Here is a 17,844-nt window from a genome sequence, read left to right as displayed (position 1 = left end):
ACGGTATGGACTCCGTTCACGGACTCAATATATCTTGAAGGCTGCTTCATATATTAGTTGCATTGTTATAGTTCAAAACTATAAGTTGAAAAGTAAAACCAAACAAAGAAGATAAAGAAGAGAAAAAGAAAATCCTATGATGAAAACTTTGAAGAGTAGTTGAGAGATTAAAAGGAATGGCTGATGGAATAAAGGAAGAAACATTCACACTTTTTGTTTTTGACTGGTTGGTTCAATGTGAAAACAAGACTTGAGCAACTTTAGAAACAAATTTTCGTTTGGACAAGAAATTGGATCAGATAGGTAGTGGAACTTAGAGATGTCTTGTTGAACCCTTGGTTGAGAAGAGGTTTGAAGCCTGTACATCATTATTTGCTATTTGATGTGATGCAGTGCGTTAAGGATCCATAAAATTTGTAAGAAGGATTCTCACGTAGCAAAAGCATTTATACATACACATGGCACTTGTGCTAGTTACACTGAAATAAAAAGAGTCAATACATGTCTAGAACTTGTGGTGGACTTTGAATATTGCATACATACATACACAGGCTACAACATACTCATGTCTCTATTCTATGACTCCTTGGGAGAAATTTTGATTGGCATTCCAAGTGATGGAAATGGGAGAGGATCCATGCTAATTGTCTCCTCTGGGTAAACTAAGGACCAATCGTAATGGGTCACGACGAAATGCAAGAAAACGAGAATGCTGATTTTTGCTAGTTGGTGACCTGCACAAAGCCTTGGTCCACCTCCAAATGGAAGATACGTATACGCCTGTATTGGCTTATCAAATCTTGTTGGATCAAAACTCATTGGATCTTGAAATATTTCAGAATTATAATGAGTTCCATAAGTTGTCCAAAGTATCTGCATTCAAACAAAGATCCGGAGGTTTAATTTATTAGTATTTCTTGAAAGAAACAGAGTGTTGATTAGAGATTAAAGAACCTAGGGGGAGATGGATGTGTTATACCTTCCAGCCTTTGGGGATTGTGAATCCTCCATAGTGAATATCAGCGACTGCTTTTCTAAAGGAACCGAAGATTGGAGGAGATAATCTCATTGTTTCACGAACAACTTGCCAACTATACTTCATCCTTTTCACATCGTCCACTGTAAGATGTTCTCCTTCCCCTTTGTTTGCTTTTATCCGAACATGTTCTAAGAGATGAATCAAGAGAGAAATTTAGAGTTGACTTTGGTGATAGGAAAAAAAATATATCTGATATTCATTTGATTGTTTACCTTGAAGGAGAGTGTCACGGCAAGTTGTGTGCTGAGCTAACATCTTGAAAGTCATGGCCATGGCGTAAGAGGTTGTGTCATGAGCTGCAAACACTAACAAAACCATATTATCTACAACCTCTTCTTCGGTAATCACGCCTTTGATCAACTCTTCTATTAGCCTTGTGAAAAGCGTTGTTGTGTTTGGCTTCTCAGCTTCTTCTTCCATTTCTCTTCTCTTCTCCCTAACCTTCCCAACAAGAAACGACTCTATCTCTAGCCTTGCCTTCTTCGCTCTAGCAAACTTAGAACAAGGAAACTCAACCGGCATAGCGAAGACTCCGTCTAAAACTCTCTCAAAGATCTCTAACATCCCAAGCTCCACTTTAATCCCATACAAACACTCAAAGACTACAGTGAAAGTAAGTGCTTTTGCCGAACGGTAGAGGCTAATCTCTTTCTTGCCTCGCCATTCAGTTTCAAGATAAAACTTAACGGTGTCACAGAGCTTAGGTACTATGGACTCTAACCCGTTGTAGCTTAGGCTATTGGCAACAATCCCTCTAAGGACACGATGCTTCTCGCCTTGCTTAGCCATGATGCAGTTCATGCCCATTAGCTGAACAGAGGATGAAGGCCATGAGCTCACCACCAAGCTAAACTCATTAGACAATATCAGCCTATTAGCTTCAGCTCCATTGACTACTATTGTTGGTGATCCCATGATTTTTGTCTTGAGGATGTTCCCATGTTTGATGATCCTTGGATTTACGAAATCTTCAAACACTCTGTTGCTTTTTTGAGCTTTGTAGAACTCCATTGTTTCGCCAATCCATGGAAGCCCCATTTCTCCGGGAGGAAGCTTCTTCGTTTTCTGAATCTTCTTTGATATGAATGGGTGCTGTTTCTTGCGGAAGAAGAAAAGTGTGCTGGAGATTGTTGCAGCTATGCATAAGAAGACCCATGAGAGAACGAAGTTTGGTTCTAAAACCATTTTTTGTTTGTTTACTTAAACCAAATATTATTAATCAAGTTTTGCATAATACAGTATTGGATTATGAACTGAGTATTTATAAGTAAGAGATTTTTTCTTTGTGAATGTTAAGGTCAAACCAAGTGGGATTATTCTAATTCCCTTACTTTGTTTTTAAATTTTCATACTTGTTCGCTCTGAGTTCTGACACATGATTGATCTTCAAGATACAGTTCCTTTAGAGCTCAGACTACAATATCTTAATATATTTGTTTTGCAGCAGACGGTGATACATGATTAAACAAAAAAGAGACGGTGATACTAAACATGTTATGCAGATGCATAGAAATGGTTTGCTTCATATGTTTTCTAATATCTTCTCCTTGGTATCTTCTTACTTAAAACAGAAATTTTAGGAATTAATAAATCTGAATACATATTCTTAAAAAAACTTTAGACGAGAATAATGTTGAAACGACTAGGTGGTAATATTGGAAGAAAAAAAAAGAAGCCAAAAAATAAATCAAACCATAGCTTAAATTTATATTTTATTGGTATATCTCCAAAAGAATATAATCCATAATTTACGTTTATTTAAAATACTATATGAATTCATCAAATGTCTGATTAAGAAAGAACCAACAAAGCTTATATGTTGACTTCCGAATATTGAAAAATAATTATGTATATATTTTTCTTCTTCTATTGTTGAATTTGGGTAAAAAAGAGGGGGGGNAAGAGGGAGATATATAGAGAGAGACAAGTGCATGTGCTTGGAAGTTGGAATATGCTATAACCAAGATTTGTAAATGAATGTATCACATATGAATCTGATCCCCATAATCTATCTGCCTCTTTAATAATTTCGTAATACTGTATCTTTCTTTTTTTTTTTTTTTTTTTTTTTNTCGTGATAATAATAATATGACTGTATGTAAACACACTTGCTGACGAAATTTTCATTAGAGTAATACTATTATACTTTGGAAATAAATTAAAAATTATACGTGAATCCCTAAAGATCTGCTGTGGCCGGCTGCCCCTGTTATGTCCAAGTTACGTTGCAAAGAGATTTGTGTGTGTACATTCATTTAACTATTTATATCACATACATTAAACTAATCTTACGGTGTATAGACGTCCAAATAATCGCATAACCTTTAGTCCTTTGTGTATACTTTTGGGCATTTATCTTTACATGTATCACTCTTGAACGTTACATTGTTTCAAAATTTATAATTTATGTGAACGGTATTAATTCTTGAAATTTGGACAGTTCATTTTTTTATGGTATAGTTCATGCACCTAAGATAGAATTTTCTAATTCTGCTCGCAACAGAGAGGATAATTTCGAATAAGGAATAATTGGTTAAGAAGTCGCTAGTTATAGATTCCTTGTGAAAAAACGTCTTATGATATATTAAACTAGGCCTGGGTAAATAAACCGAAATCGAAGAACCGACCCGAAAATACCCGAATCCGATCCGAACCAATTCTGTCTAAATAACCAATAGGTTTTCGTTTTCAAATAACCACAAGTATCGGGTATTACCCGAACCGAACCCGAGGAACCAAAGATACCTGTTTATACCCGAGAACAATTATACACGATATCACACTATCACATATGAATTGTTTTGCAAGACATGGTATGCTCAGTTTTATTTTTTTAAGATTTCATGGTATGCTCAGTTTCATTTGTTTAAGATTTAGTTCACTGTTTCTTGTTGAATTTGTTAGATTATACAACTGTTTGTACAGTTATATTTCAGGTTTTTTGGGTTTTGTGGGTACATTTCAGGTTTTTGTGGGTACTTTGGATATGTTCGAGTAGGTACTATCCATAACCAATATATTTTGGATACATTACAGGTTTCTTAAAGTCAATACCCAAATAACCCGAACCTGATAGGAATCGAACTTGAACCCGACCCGAAATTATATAAACACTTGTTTGGATCCTATATTAGTAAACCCGAACCCGAATTACCCGAACCTGAATCCGATCCGAACACCCAAATGGCCACACCTATATTAAACGAATTTTGGAGAGTTATTATTTATACTGTCGCGGCATTAGGCATATATGATGCACTTTACGTCGTCGGTTTTGTTATTAACTTGCATAACAAATTAACCTCTCATAGAAACAACAAAATAAGAAAGAGATTAGTTTAATAAATTAAGCTATGAGCATCTTTTCTTTTTTTTTTTCTTTTGATCAACCAAATTATGAGCATCTTAAAAAATAGTTTCGCTCTTGGAAAGTAGATGCCTAAAATTAGGCATCATGACGATGATGATGTTGACATTGAAAACAACAATTATACAAACGTATGATGGTCGTCAATCAATTATATCAACGGTATTGTTGTATATATGATCGGTTAGCGAACATTAATATATTTATATATTAATAAATGCTAACGTTTTACTCGAAAGTATAATTGTAACTTTTGCATATACATCGGCACACACTTACATTAGTATGTCGAGACATGTTTAAGTTTTATATTTGAGAGTTTAAGACATTGATTCTTTCAGTGATCGGGACAATTAGTTCGTTTGGTTGGTCGGATCGCCTTGAACGCTAAAACAAACAGACAATTTGGTCCATATGTGTTACCCTAGTTTTGGAGTAATTTATTTTGGGCCGTTTTAGCCATTACTGGAAACCACCTAACTCTTTCTATCAAATGTTCCTTACTGTTGCGCATACATTTGATCACCGCATTAATCACATCGACCAAACGATGCTATTTTGTTCGCACCAACTTCACCATTGTAAACGCTATTAAATATTTGTAATTTTCAAGTATTGCCTTATTGGGGGGATAAGTACCCAATATATTGTATATTCGTGTAATTAACGAGACAATCGATTTCGTATTATTGCTTTCACCTATCAACTGATACATCATACATACGCATAGTCTCTAAAAACTAATACAATAAGACACAAAGAAAAAGATAAACATGAAAATATTCGGTATTTGTCCTAATAATGAAAGCAATCATCTATTTTACTAGCCAAAGGCATCTTTGACTCCAAGTGTCAACGGATTTGAATTGATAGACCAACTAACATACAACTTTCAAATGTCAAGTCTTGACTCTTCACTCTTGTATTACTCTCAAAACCGGTAAGAGTTATGTGGTATAGGAAATTGACGATTTATTTCTCTTCAAAATTGTTACAAGTATAATGTTATATACCGTAACATCAGATGTATGAATGAATATTCACGTGGTGTCTAGTGTCTACATAAGTAGAGGACATTAATCAAAAAATTGTATTAACAAAATTGATTGCAAGTTTGTAACCCCTATGTCCCAAACCAATCGGTCGGGAGCTACAATAGTGTGTCGGAATCCTAAAAGGCTAAAAACGGTCTCGGACCAGCTTATGTCAATATGGTTAGCGCTTAGCGGAATAGCTGGCAGATTCAACTAATTCTGAATTCAAAACATTTATAGATGCTTTGGTGATTTTTAAACTAGAATGGTGAGTAACTGAGTATTGTCAAAAAAAAAAAAAAATCTAGAATGGTGAAAAAGTGGTTGAGTACAGAGTTTTATTAATAATAAAAAAGAGAAATAAATCAAATAAAAAAAGTTCCATATATTAAAAAACGTCATAATTCCCAAAAAAAAAACTCATCATCTCTGGAAAAATTATTTACAAATGATTAAAGGTGAAATAAATATTCACATTCGAAAAATATTGGAGAAGCCAGATCGAGGAGCAACTCGAGAGAAGCGAAAGAGTGTGCATTGTTATTATGTGAAGCATTGGAGCTGGTTCAGATTTCAGACCCACTAAAACCTACCGACAATGTTACATTTATTTATCTCTCTTTTCCTTTTTAAATCTCTAATCAAAAGTTTCATCTCATCTTATTTTTTATTTTACTTTGGTAGGTCCTCTTCGACCTCTGCATCTCCACATGCTATACAAGTGGCATCGCTGTATGTATTATTTACCACTCTCTTATTGTTACTCAAAACTTAAATGTCACTTGAATGCAAACTACTACTATATATTTAGGTGAAACCCATATCAAAAATAGCCAAAGGTAAACCAAAATTTTAGCTAATTAATTAAAAAACTTGGAAAAAAACATACTGTCTATTACAAATGATTTTGATCCAATCTTTGGTTTTGCTTTCCATAAAGATGAAGTCGAGGGAGAGAAGTGAACCTTAAATGTAATAAATGCAGCTTGACTTCTCTTTTAACGTCAAGTAACCCACTAATTTAATCATCTCCTTAGCGCAGCAAGCACAAAACAAAAGGGTCTACGTTAGTCTACCTAGATTCTTGATTTTAGTCTTTATGGCCACTTGCTTCTTCTGTCTCAAGTCCCTAAGAGTGGAAACTTACTTGGATTAAATTAGCTTTCACATGATCTCAGAGCTCGCTTTGCATTTTAGATGCAAACATGTCCTGCAATAAACATAAACAACCTACTGAGTCATTGATTGAAACGTGAATAGTAATACGGATAGAGAGATGAATCATTTCATATGGGAGACAGCTTTCTCATACGCGTCCACGCCTTTGCATGAAAGATTAATTTAAGTAGTACTACTCTTCATTTTCTAAAAAAATATATTATTGCAGAATTCTAAGTGTTATTGCAATCACCAGGGGTATTAAATGGGATAGTGTAAATGCACCTGCAACACATCAACTAACCACACACTCCTCCACCTGTTTGTATTTACTTCAAAAATTTTCAAAAACCCTTTAGATATGCTTCCTTCCCTCTATTTAAAAACCTTAGTATCCGGTTTTTATTCTATCACCAAGGAACACACAACACCATTTGCAAAAGTTCTCTTTGTGTCTATCATCAGTGAGTATCAGAAATGAGAGGGATGAAGAGTTTAGCCATTTGGGCTCTATTTGCTGCTTTACTCTCACAGCAGCTCTTTGCTTCTGTTGCTTCCATAAGGTTCGAGGATGCGAAAACATACTACTCTCCTCCTGACCCAAATGCAGGAACTCCTCCCCCTGGTAAGACAAAAAAAACAGAACACATTGTAACTTTTTTTATTCATTCGATGTAATAAGAATCTTTACTAAGCATAACTTTTCACTCAATTCATGCAGTCTCACATGGAACTCCTCCATCACACGGTGGAAGCTACACTCCAACTCCTGCGACTCCATCATACACGCCTCCTTCTAACTGTGGAAGTCCACCTTACGACCCTACTCCTTCAACTCCATCTCACCCTTCACCTCCATCTCACCCAACACCATCTCACCCTTTACCTCCATCACATACTCCAACCCCATCTCACCCTTCACCTCCATCTCATACTCCAACTCCTTCCACTCCATCACACACCCCTCCTTGTAACTGTGGGACACCACATCATGATCCTTCCACGCCTTCACATCCTTCAACGCCTTCACACCCTTCAACGCCTTCCCACCCAACGCCTTCAAATCCTCCTTCTGGTGGATATTACTCATCTCCTCCCCCAAGTACTCCAGTCGTTGTGACTCCACCAACACCCATTGTTGACCCAGGCACACCCATCATTGGAGGAAGCCCACCAACTCCCATTATTGATCCTGGCACTCCTGGAACTCCTTTTGTTCCTGCTCCATTCCCACCAATCACTGGAACATGCGAGTAAGTTACAAACATTCTCTGTCTTATGATGATGATATCAAGTATCACACTTCATAAGTTTTGTTTATTTTGTTTGTGTGTAGTTACTGGAGAAACCACCCTACATTGATTTGGGGTTTGCTTGGCTGGTGGGGCACTGTTGGAGGAGCTTTTGGTACAGTCAGTACCTCCAGTAGCATTCCAGGGTTTGATCCTCACATGAACCTTCTTCAGGCACTTTCCAACACCCGCTCTGATTCCATTGGTGCTCTCTACCGTGAAGGCACAGCGTCTTGGTTAAACTCCATGGTCAACACTAGGTTCCCTTTCACAACCCCTCAAGTTAGAGACCACTTTGTTGCAGGACTTTCCTCAAACAAGGCAGCCACAAAGCAGGCCCATACCTTCAAGCTCGCTAATGAAGGTCGTCTACAGCCCAGAATCTGAAGTTAAGAGAGTTTCATGTCTCAGTTTGTTTGTTGGTTCATATCAAAATCAGTCTTAATTAATTATCTTATTATGTGTGTGCTCATCAGTAGAGTTTTAAGTGTCCTATAGACTCTAGTAATATTTATATTTAATGTTGCTGTTTCAAAATATTTCTTGATCTTAAATAAGATTTAGTAGCTCCTCTGTTTCTCAATCTGTTCAAGAACGTCCAATGAAATGAAATGCTAGCAGATACTTAAACTGAAACGACGACAATATCTTTAACCCGAACAAGAAACTATAAATAGGATCATATAACATTAATATTAAAAGAGATTGGAACAAAGGACAAGCATAGATATAATTTAATGTATAGACTAAGGTACAGAGAAGTCAAAGTCCATATGTAGATTGACATGCCTGCAGACCAACACAATGTCATAACTGCTCCATTAAATGGTTCATGAGCATTTTTAAAATCAGGCCTAAGTAGTAAGTGATGTGGCACCAACGGGAAACAACTGGATTAAACTCCAGAAACGACAAGTCCATGAGAAAGAGAGAGAAGGAGCAAATATTTAGATTTAGCATTAAAGAAGGAGGCAGTACATATCAGAAGTGTGGTGTGGTGTCGTGTTACTGTAATAAACTCTGTGGAGTAAATATTGCAAGATGGTCTCCATGCATTCAAGTTTAAAACCCCCAAGTTCTACCCACCAATGACTAAAATATCTTTAATGGCTCTCTCTAGTAATGTCTGGAATTGCATTAATGATATTAAGTTGGTTGTCATGGTTTTGGAAACACATCATCTTTGGAGTTTGAGAAATAGTATCTCTATCCAAGTTTATCTTTACCCAAGGATGTTCGTTTTCTGAGTGTACTAAACAAATCAGACTGGTTGAATTAACCAACTACTTATTATGTGACTCAAAAGTTAGCTCTCCTTCAACAGAAGTATTCAAACTTTGATACAATGCATCTGTTTTCAGAATTAATATATTTTGAAAGTAACTCGAAGGAGTAAAATCTTGAAATTGTGATCTTTCCTAGTAATGATCAATGTATGAACAGAGGATAAAGACTTGTTTGAGTTATCATTACATTAAGTAGATGTGCTATAGTTCTAGCTCTGTAATTATTTTTTCTTCAAGAATTCTTCCTTGCTAGATTGATTCATTTAGGCTAGATTTGTTCATCAGCATATGAAATTTTCCGAACGCAGCTCACTAAGTGGAAGTGATCTGTTTTAAACTAATCACATCCTGCATTAAGGATGCAAAACTTATATTTTGTTTGGAAACAATCTCCTCAGATTAAGACAGATGCCAGAGCACATGGAGAGAGCAACAAACAACATTTAGCTACGAGAGTTTTCAGTCAATGAATTGATGATAGGACATGTAGCTTCTTTGTTTTCTCTGTCGCAGTAAAAGTTAGGTATTTTTTGGTGCTTTGTAACATGAATTTGGCGTCAAGAAAACATATTTTGGTTTTACTATAAATTATGGTGAGAAGAATGAATGTATTACCTCATTCATTAAGTTAATTAGGAAGGAGCTGACAATGGAATTGAGTAAGTGAGGTTGAAGTCATTGGTAGATGGTACATCACTGAGACTCTAAGCTCCACTTGCTTTCAAATCTTCTGCCATTTCTGTTGTTTCAGGTTTTTTGGCGCAGAATGAAATGATTTAGCAGGTCAATTGTTCTAAAATCTGAAAAGATTTTATCACAAGCGAAGGTTCTATATAGATACATTATGATGTTCTTTTATCTTTTAAGTTGGTGCAGAGAACTTTATCAATTTCTCACTTCAAGCTTCCTTCTTGATAAGAGGAAGTACTAATGCGCCATTACTTTGCTATATATATTCACACTAAGAGACCTTTCTGCCTCTCGTTGGACTAATATAGTCTCATATACTGCAGAGCTTGAATCCAGGGACTGCATCTATGGCAGCCAGGAGCTTCTACCACTCGCTGTTGAAAATCTTACTCACCTTCTTGTCCCTCTTATGACGTGACGCTGGACTAAGATCTTGATCCATTGATCATAAAGTGACTGAGCTGATAAGAGGAATAAAGAGACTGTGTGTCCTCTGCAGTCTGAAAACAGGAGGCAAAAAAGGTTTGGCCTATATCTCTCATATTTTCCATGTCCATAGTTTAGAATTTAGAATTAAAGATCTTTAATTAGATGTAACTTGGGATCGATTCTATGCGTATGCAGCTTTTGCATCTCAATAGTGTTGTAGAACTTGCATTTGTTTTTTCTTTTTGTGTCAAATCAACATTTTGATTTGAATATGTAATACACTAAGTAGCAATATAGAGCTAGCTATTTAACATTTTATTCAAAAAAAAATATAGAGCTAGCTACAGCTAGATATCCTTTTTATTTTTGGATATCTTGTCGTATATTATTAGTCTTAGCCGTAACATAACATACATTAGTCAAAATATATGTAAAATTAGGTCCCTCTCAAATCGTTACATCTGCAATTTTAAGTTTTTTAACAGTAAGTATAACATGAATATATATATATACATAAGATTAATCTCACATGAGAAAAGAGCTTATGTTGGACTCAATTAAACAAGTTGCAGAGGTGGTTGGTCGTGGTTGGAAGAATTCTGGTTCGGTTCAAGAAGGTTAACCGGAATATAATTCCGGTTATACTGCTCCGAGTGGTGAGAAGAAGTCACACCTGACTCGTAAACCGTCCCTTGATGTATCGCGCCCGATTCCTGCTGTTGTAGTCCTGCCCTTTCAGTTATCTGCAGAGATATTTAGAGTTTGCACATCAAGAGATTGTCCTACCGAAATCTAATAATGAACAAAATGCTAAAAAGAGAATTATATATAAAACCTTGGAGCGGAGATACATGTTATCGTTTTGCAGCTCGATTTCCTAGAATGCAACGATGATCAGAAAGAGAAGTAGCTAATAAAGTAGAGTAAGTTAACTTGTGAAGGAAGATAGGGTTTACTTTTACCCTTTTTTGCATGTATTCAATCTCTGCAACTAACATCTCGTGCTGGAGATACAAGCAAACATAACAGGCAAGAATTAGATGGAGTAGTGAAAAAGATACATTGAAAGCATAAGGACATTGATGAATTGTTTAACCTTCTTGGAGCGGACACGACTGATTCCTTTCTCAAGCCTACTTTCAAGGTTCTTGAGTTCCTTAAAGTTCAAGGAACCAAGAGATTCACCAAGAATGTGTCTGTTCAGATTCTGAATGTCCCGGATCTGTCTCCGAAGTTTAGACGCCTCTTGCTGATAGTACTGCATCAATTTTCATTCCATGGTTCATACAAGCGGTCATATAAAAAAAAGTCAGATAATTAAAGAAGAAGTAACGAACTAGTGAACATTAAAATAATAATGAAGCTAAACCTGAGTATTAGCTTCGGTGACGGAAGGAGGGTTAACGGCGTCGGAGCAAGCTTTCTTGTACCTTTCTATTGTTCCTCTCACACTTCACCAAACATTCACCACAGAGGAAAAAGATTGTAAATTTTAATCATTCATTAATTAGCTAATAATGGATACAACCGATGAAAATTTACTGTCAAAACTTTAATCACACCAGGAGTAAAACAAAGACGCACAAAACTATAAAATATCTTTGGATATATAAATAGCACACACACAGAGAAACGTATTTAACTGTTTTGAAACAGATCTTTATTGTCCGGCCATAACCATAAATTCAACCGATCGACAAAATAGAGGGATTGGACCAGTAATAGTAGTACCATATGATTTGTTTTTGACCCTTTTTCTTTTTGGGATATTCATGTTATTATTGCCTATATCTATTAATTACATATAGTCCTAATTTGAAAACACACAAAGAAAGAAAAAGTAGAAATTGGAGAAGAAGAGAAAAGAAAAAGAAATCGATCGATTACATTTGCTCTTAGTTAACTGGAATTGGTCCCAGTGTGTCCAAAATTTACGTACGACACAAAATCCAAATTATATTTTTCGCTAGTACTAATGCCTAATCAGGTTCAAAAACACTACTAGTTAAGCTTTAAGAAAAATAAGTGATCTTCAGGTTAAGTTAGATTCCCTCTATTGATCACCAACAAGCTAGTGGCTTTTTTTCTTTCCAATACATTATTTTGGTAAAAACATATTAGGCTCGGCCTAAATACGTACCAACGACTTGAAATTTATAAATCCTTTGCAATATCAAAATAGTAAAGCTAGCTATATAAAAAATATATGTTAGGCTTTCATATTCATCATACAAGTAATTCACATTGTGCTGTATGATGGAAAGCTGAAGTTGATAAATGTCAAAAGTAAGACACTAAAGCCATAAGGGTGTTTGAAAGACGAAACTTAACTACATTTTTGATAATAGAAACATATAAAATCACGTTTTTTCCACATACCTAATGCATTCTTCTTTTGTTAATCAAATTAGTTGGATATTGAATTAAAGGTACTTTTAAGTCATCATTTATACACCGTTATCATGTATATATAGATTAATTAGTTAGTGAGAAAATGATTCTTTAGTCTTTGTGAAAATTCACATTGTAACTACAAATTTTCTAGTTTTAACTTAGATCCATGATATGAGACTTGACTAATATAGATCATAGTCATACATCACCCTTAACATTATAGTCTTAATACCACTAGCTAAAAACCAATAATACTAATGAAAAAAAAACCCCAAAATTATCACTAGCCAGAAAGCAGACAAATAATCCAAAATGGTGAAATGAACATGAGCTGTTAAATAGCTGGAAACTTATAGAGAAATAATGGAAATGACAAGTTCCCAACTTGGAGTGGAGAAATGAGTAAATAACAATCAAAAAGTCAAAAAATTTATGTTTTCATTGGTTTTGTTGATTGATGGATGATTAATTAGTGACTCAACAGCAAGCTTTGTCCCCAAAAAAAAAAATTCTTGATTTAACAAACCGATTAATCACCAAAATATTAGAGAAGTGTCAGGAGACAAACACCTACTAGTCTTCCCCTAGTAAATCAATTTTTAAGGAATCTACATATAGCTTTTATATAATAATAGCCCGATAAAAAGTTATATTATAATTTATCAAGAACCCTACTTTTTCATTACTATGATGGAAATCTAATGATCAATCTGCAGAAATAAAATTTTATGGGCCATCAAATTGATCGAAGTGTCTTGTAGAAACTGACATACTAGTACATAGATAGATATACATATAGATGCTGTTTTAAAGATTTGTGGAAAAATAAAAAAGTGACTGGAACAAGGTATGGGGATGCTCATTAATGGTCAGAGAAGACCTCACAGCTTTTTAACAAAGAGATAGAGAGAGAAGTTAAAGTAATCAAATCTTTGCCCCAAAAACAAAACTAGGGTTCCCTAGTTTAAAACAACCCTAAATCTGAGGATTTCAAAAGAAAGCTGATCATCAGAGGAACTTAGTAAAACCCTATAAATCTCACCAAGCATATACAGATTGAAAAAGCCACCCAAAAAAAAAAAAAAGGTTCGAAACTATATTCTAGAAAGAAAAAAAATCAAGAAAATCAAGATCTAAAAAAGATGTACCTGTTGTTGGCGTACTCATAGAGACGACCTCGAGTGGAGAAGATGACAAGAGCGACCTCAGCGTCACACAAGACAGAGAGCTCATAAGCTTTCTTGAGCAAACCATTGCGTCGTTTGCAGAAAGTGACTTGACGATTCGTAGTGTTCTCTATCCTCTTGATCTCTATCTTCCCTCTCCCTATCTTCTTGCTGCTCTCTGCTACATCATTACTACTCGCACCACCCTCCATTTATCTAAACCCTAGCTAAGAGTATAAATTATGAACAAAACACAATTAATCAAAACACGACACACAAGAGAGAGAAAAGCTTGTAAGATCGATCAAGTCTTTTTTTGCAAGTTCTGAGAGATTTCAATGAGGAAAGGCATATCCTTTTATTAAAAGAAATAAATGGTTTTAAAAAAAAAAATTGTATTTGATCAAAAGACCTAAACTGATGAATGGAAAAATAAAGAGAAATGCTTTTTTTTTTTTTTTTTTTTACAAACTTGGATGATCAATAAGCATATCATCAATAAGCATACCTGGGTTTGCAAAATTATGATCAGAAAGAATTAAGGAGAAGTGAGAAGGGAATTAAAGAAATCTGAGAGATTTAAGTAATTTGCCTAAAGATACTATTCTTATTATCTCAGTACCACTTAACTGCTGCTTGTGCTTTACTTTTTTTTTTTTTTTGGTTTATAATTTTTTTTAGAGGAGTATTTCTTTGGAAGTATATAAAAAAACCATTTGCAGAAAACAGAAGGTTTGGTAGTTTTTTTCAAACTGCAATGTTATAGACCAAAAAAAGAAAGAAAGAAATTGGACCATTAGTCTAACATGCATTAATTTAGCCAATTTATCTCTCACACCTAATCCTTTGAATTCTCTATGTATGCATTTAGATTGAAATTTGAAATTGATTAAGACTTAAGTGGTAGAAATTATCAAAATAGGAAAAAAGAAGAGGAGTTGGGTTTGGATTGGGTGGGGAGAGCAGGCATTGAAGGAGGACCATCCAATTTTTCTTTCATGTTTTGGGGGAAAAAGAGAGGTATGGGCTCTGTTTCTCATCAGAATCACCTTTTGGAAAGTTACCTTTTTTGGTAATTCTTATTTTTATTCTCATTTTCTTTTTATTGCCCTACGTACGTCTTTTAATTATATTTACCTGGTATAATTTTTATTATCAATTTTCAAATTTAACTAAATCTTTCAACGTAAATTTTAGAATGGTGTTAAATATAACTTATCAACTAATAATAACCAAGCGAACCAATGAATGAAATTTCAGGTTTTTTGAATATATATATATATATATATATATATTTAAATTTGTGTTTACGGGTTGACGACATTGAACTATGATTTACATTCATAATTCACGTTTAATATATATAAAAAACTTCATAATTATATTTGTCTTGCCAATTACAAACTGTAAATAAATGTACAAAAGAAAAGATAATTGTTTATGTTCAAAACTGGCTTGATAAAAATGGCAATCCAAAGTATATAGCGTAACTAGTTTCGTGTTTCCAAATTATTATGTTGAAGAGTCTTATTCTTGGACATTAAGTTAGTCCAACGGCATCTTGAATATTAAGGATATTAGTTATTTAATATACGTAATTTAGACAAAGAACGACATCATATAAACGACAATATAATTAGAGAAGACGAAACTAATAAAGTTAAATGAGGGCAGAGAGAACCCACGTACGGCGAATGACTAATCCTATGTATAGTCATTATCCATATGACCCTTTCTCAGATTTGCATTAACTAATTGTAGTTACGAAAGGAAACTCTTTTGTGTTTTGCCCATACCTCATCATTTTCATTGTACTTACTTCAATTTAATTTTATTCACGAGCGAAAAAGCATCTACATATATATACACTTCCACATTCATGTCGAGTTAATTTAAGTTTCAAATTTTGCAAAATTCATTTCAAGAAGGAACTTGAGTGTTGGTAGGGCTTTCATTGACTTTCGTGGTAAGCATATAATTTAAGAAAATATACCATGAAATTTCAAAGCTAGCTAGTAAATAATTTGAATGCTCTGATTCTCGTTCGTGGATACTTAATTAGCGTGAAATAATATAATTTCATATTGGCAAAAAGTCTTTATCATATAGACTACTAATGAAGAAAAAGGTAAATAATAAATACTTTGTGTAAGAAAGATGAATTAGATAAAGATTACTTTTACTAGCTCGGTGACAAAAAAAGTTAAATCTTGATCAAATTAAACGTTCACTGGTGAACTTCAATTTCATGAAAAGAAGTATATATATATATATAAATGGGTAAGAAAGAGAGACTCTATAAAGACGTCAAATTAAAAGGACGCGGGCATGTGATTTACTCAGAATTTAACAAAGTCGTGGACCAAATATCATAATCAAAACTGTGTAATACGTCCAATCCTCATTAATTAGTGCGTAGTTTCTTGATCACAAACTCTTGTGGAAAAAGAAAAGAATCTTGTTTACCAAAGATATATTGCAAAGTATCATTCATAGGGATAGATAGGGATACTAGACCCAAGACTTGGATTTCCCTAATTAGTCTGAAATTTACCAACAATTACTTTGTTATATTTTTTCTTATAGAGAAGAGAAATGGGTTCATATGCTAACGTATTAACAGGTTGGAGATTCTTTGCCTGTGCTTGTTGCCTTAACTTATACAAAGATTCTTGCTTCAAAAAAGATTCAAGCTGTTGTTGTGTATATATCCAACGTCACAGTGCTAAAGACGTTTGTGTTCAGAGAGAAGTTTCCATTGAAAGAAGAGATAGACTGAGTATTAAAATAACTCAAAAAATGGGTGTCATTATTGTGATTGCAAAACGTTTTGATGCTCTCATTGGGTAGGTTTCAATCTTTGTCTCATATATAGGATAAAAATAATTAAACTCGATATATGTTAAAAAATTTAACATTATTTTCTTCTTCTTTTTTTTTTTGTCTTGTTGCATGCAGGCCTGGAGTCATGCTTCTCTATCCTCTGTAAGTGAATTTAAATCTAAATGCCTTGTTTATAAAGGACTTCAAAGTAATATGAGGGGAAAAAAAAAAGGACTTCAAAGTAATAACAACTGAATGGGTGATGATGATGATTAAGGTATGCATCGTTTCGAGCAATAGAGAGTCCAACAATGTTAGATGATCAACAATGGCTAACATATTGGATCATTTACTCCTTAATAACAATATTCGAGCTATCAGTTTGGAGGATCCTTGCCTGGTAATTATTATATATAATATTAATAACATTCCCAATCAATTTTTGTTACGAATTCAGAAATATATATAAAAAAAAACTCTTCCCTGTTCTATTGCATTTTGTAGGCTACCATTTTGGCCATACTTGAAGCTTTTGTTCTGTATGTGGTTGGTGCTACCAATGTTTAGTGGTGCAGCCTACATTTACTCCAATTTCGTTAGACAATACGTCAAGATTGGGATGAATGTTGGGGGAGGAGCTAATTATACAGATGAACAGAGAAGAGTATTACAGATGATGAGTCTTGATGCTAGAAAATCGGTTCAAGATTATGTTGACCGGTTCGGATGGGATTCTGTTGAGAAAGCAATTAAAGCGGTACACTTACACATCATATCTTTTTTGATATACATTATAATCAAATACTACATAAAATTGGGATTTTAACTTCATCATATGTGTTTTTTTTTTTAATAGGCTGAAAAGGAAACAAGAAGGCATTGAGATGGATCGGAGGATCAAGAATCACGAAAATATTACTATTTGGTTTGTATGTGTGTAGATTGTATAGAGCAAAACTTTTATAAAAGGTAAAAAAAAAAAAAGAAAAAAAGATGTTTAAATTTGTGTTCTTCTTTAGAGAAGCAACGTTCTCTATCGTAAGTAAAAAAGAAATCGGATTCTATTTTGGATGGCTCTAAATTTGATTAGGAGACCAAATTCGAATTGAAAAATAAGAATACAAACACTCTTTGACAAACTATAAAGATGAAGTCAGAAATCACTT

General features: G+C 34.3%; 4 protein-coding genes across 5 annotated transcripts; 2 read left to right on the top strand and 2 right to left on the bottom strand.

Moving 5' to 3' along the window:
* On the bottom strand, positions 179 to 2,262 carry LOC104782796 (taxadiene 5-alpha hydroxylase-like). The gene is made up of 3 exons (XM_010507827.2): positions 1,252 to 2,262; positions 980 to 1,167; positions 179 to 873 (listed from the first exon to the last, which is right to left on the bottom strand). Exons 1-3 carry the CDS (start codon positions 2,222 to 2,224, stop codon positions 577 to 579), a joined length of 1,458 nt encoding a protein of 485 aa, XP_010506129.1. The 5' UTR covers positions 2,225 to 2,262; the 3' UTR covers positions 179 to 576.
* LOC104782795 (protodermal factor 1-like) lies at positions 6,962 to 8,473 on the top strand. Its single transcript, XM_010507825.2, has 3 exons — positions 6,962 to 7,223; positions 7,320 to 7,851; positions 7,935 to 8,473. The coding sequence occupies exons 1-3, from the start codon at positions 7,076 to 7,078 to the stop codon at positions 8,275 to 8,277; spliced, it is 1,023 nt and encodes a 340-aa protein (XP_010506127.1). The 5' UTR covers positions 6,962 to 7,075; the 3' UTR covers positions 8,278 to 8,473.
* On the bottom strand, positions 10,711 to 14,543 carry LOC104782794 (agamous-like MADS-box protein AGL5). Of its 2 annotated transcripts, none has more exons than XM_010507822.2 (7): positions 14,364 to 14,543; positions 13,838 to 14,082; positions 11,665 to 11,746; positions 11,392 to 11,553; positions 11,252 to 11,299; positions 11,131 to 11,172; positions 10,711 to 11,038 (listed from the first exon to the last, which is right to left on the bottom strand). In XM_010507822.2, exons 2-7 carry the CDS (start codon positions 14,065 to 14,067, stop codon positions 10,853 to 10,855), a joined length of 750 nt encoding a protein of 249 aa, XP_010506124.1. In that variant the 5' UTR covers positions 14,068 to 14,082; positions 14,364 to 14,543; the 3' UTR covers positions 10,711 to 10,852. The 2 variants fall into 2 exon arrangements, with proteins under 2 accessions (XP_010506124.1, XP_010506126.1); XM_010507824.2 differs by having other exon boundaries at positions 11,258 to 11,299.
* LOC104782793 (HVA22-like protein f) lies at positions 16,435 to 17,734 on the top strand. The gene is made up of 5 exons (XM_010507821.2): positions 16,435 to 16,701; positions 16,814 to 16,840; positions 16,956 to 17,078; positions 17,183 to 17,435; positions 17,535 to 17,734. Exons 1-5 carry the CDS (start codon positions 16,451 to 16,453, stop codon positions 17,559 to 17,561), a joined length of 681 nt encoding a protein of 226 aa, XP_010506123.2. The 5' UTR covers positions 16,435 to 16,450; the 3' UTR covers positions 17,562 to 17,734.

Source organism: Camelina sativa, chromosome 4 (assembly GCF_000633955.1).
Source record: "Camelina sativa cultivar DH55 chromosome 4, Cs, whole genome shotgun sequence".
NCBI classification, from domain to species: Eukaryota; Viridiplantae; Streptophyta; class Magnoliopsida; order Brassicales; family Brassicaceae; genus Camelina; species Camelina sativa.
The sequence above is the reverse complement of the archived record's forward strand: the minus strand, read 5'-3'. Positions and strand labels throughout refer to the sequence as shown.

Excerpts from the sequence above, each read along its gene's own strand:
- LOC104782796 (XM_010507827.2), bottom strand. The coding sequence starts at position 2,224 with ATGGTTTTAGAACCAAACTTCGTTCTCTCATGGGTCTTCTTATGCATA. Across the intron at positions 1,168-1,251 it reads CCGTGACACTCTCCTTCAAG|AACATGTTCGGATAAAAGCA; the intron begins GTAAACAATCAA and ends TTCATCTCTTAG. Across the intron at positions 874-979 it reads CAATCCCCAAAGGCTGGAAG|ATACTTTGGACAACTTATGG; the intron begins GTATAACACATC and ends GTTTGAATGCAG.
- LOC104782795 (XM_010507825.2), top strand. The coding sequence starts at position 7,076 with ATGAGAGGGATGAAGAGTTTAGCCATTTGGGCTCTATTTGCTGCTTTA. Across the intron at positions 7,224-7,319 it reads TGCAGGAACTCCTCCCCCTG|TCTCACATGGAACTCCTCCA; the intron begins GTAAGACAAAAA and ends CAATTCATGCAG. Across the intron at positions 7,852-7,934 it reads CCAATCACTGGAACATGCGA|TTACTGGAGAAACCACCCTA; the intron begins GTAAGTTACAAA and ends GTTTGTGTGTAG.
- LOC104782794 (XM_010507822.2), bottom strand. The coding sequence starts at position 14,067 with ATGGAGGGTGGTGCGAGTAGTAATGATGTAGCAGAGAGCAGCAAGAAG. Across the intron at positions 11,554-11,664 it reads TCACCGAAGCTAATACTCAG|TACTATCAGCAAGAGGCGTC; the intron begins GTTTAGCTTCAT and ends AAATTGATGCAG. Across the intron at positions 11,300-11,391 it reads GTCGTGTCCGCTCCAAGAAG|CACGAGATGTTAGTTGCAGA; the intron begins GTTAAACAATTC and ends TTGTATCTCCAG.
- LOC104782793 (XM_010507821.2), top strand. The coding sequence starts at position 16,451 with ATGGGTTCATATGCTAACGTATTAACAGGTTGGAGATTCTTTGCCTGT. Across the intron at positions 16,702-16,813 it reads CGTTTTGATGCTCTCATTGG|GCCTGGAGTCATGCTTCTCT; the intron begins GTAGGTTTCAAT and ends TGTTGCATGCAG. Across the intron at positions 17,079-17,182 it reads GTTTGGAGGATCCTTGCCTG|GCTACCATTTTGGCCATACT; the intron begins GTAATTATTATA and ends TGCATTTTGTAG.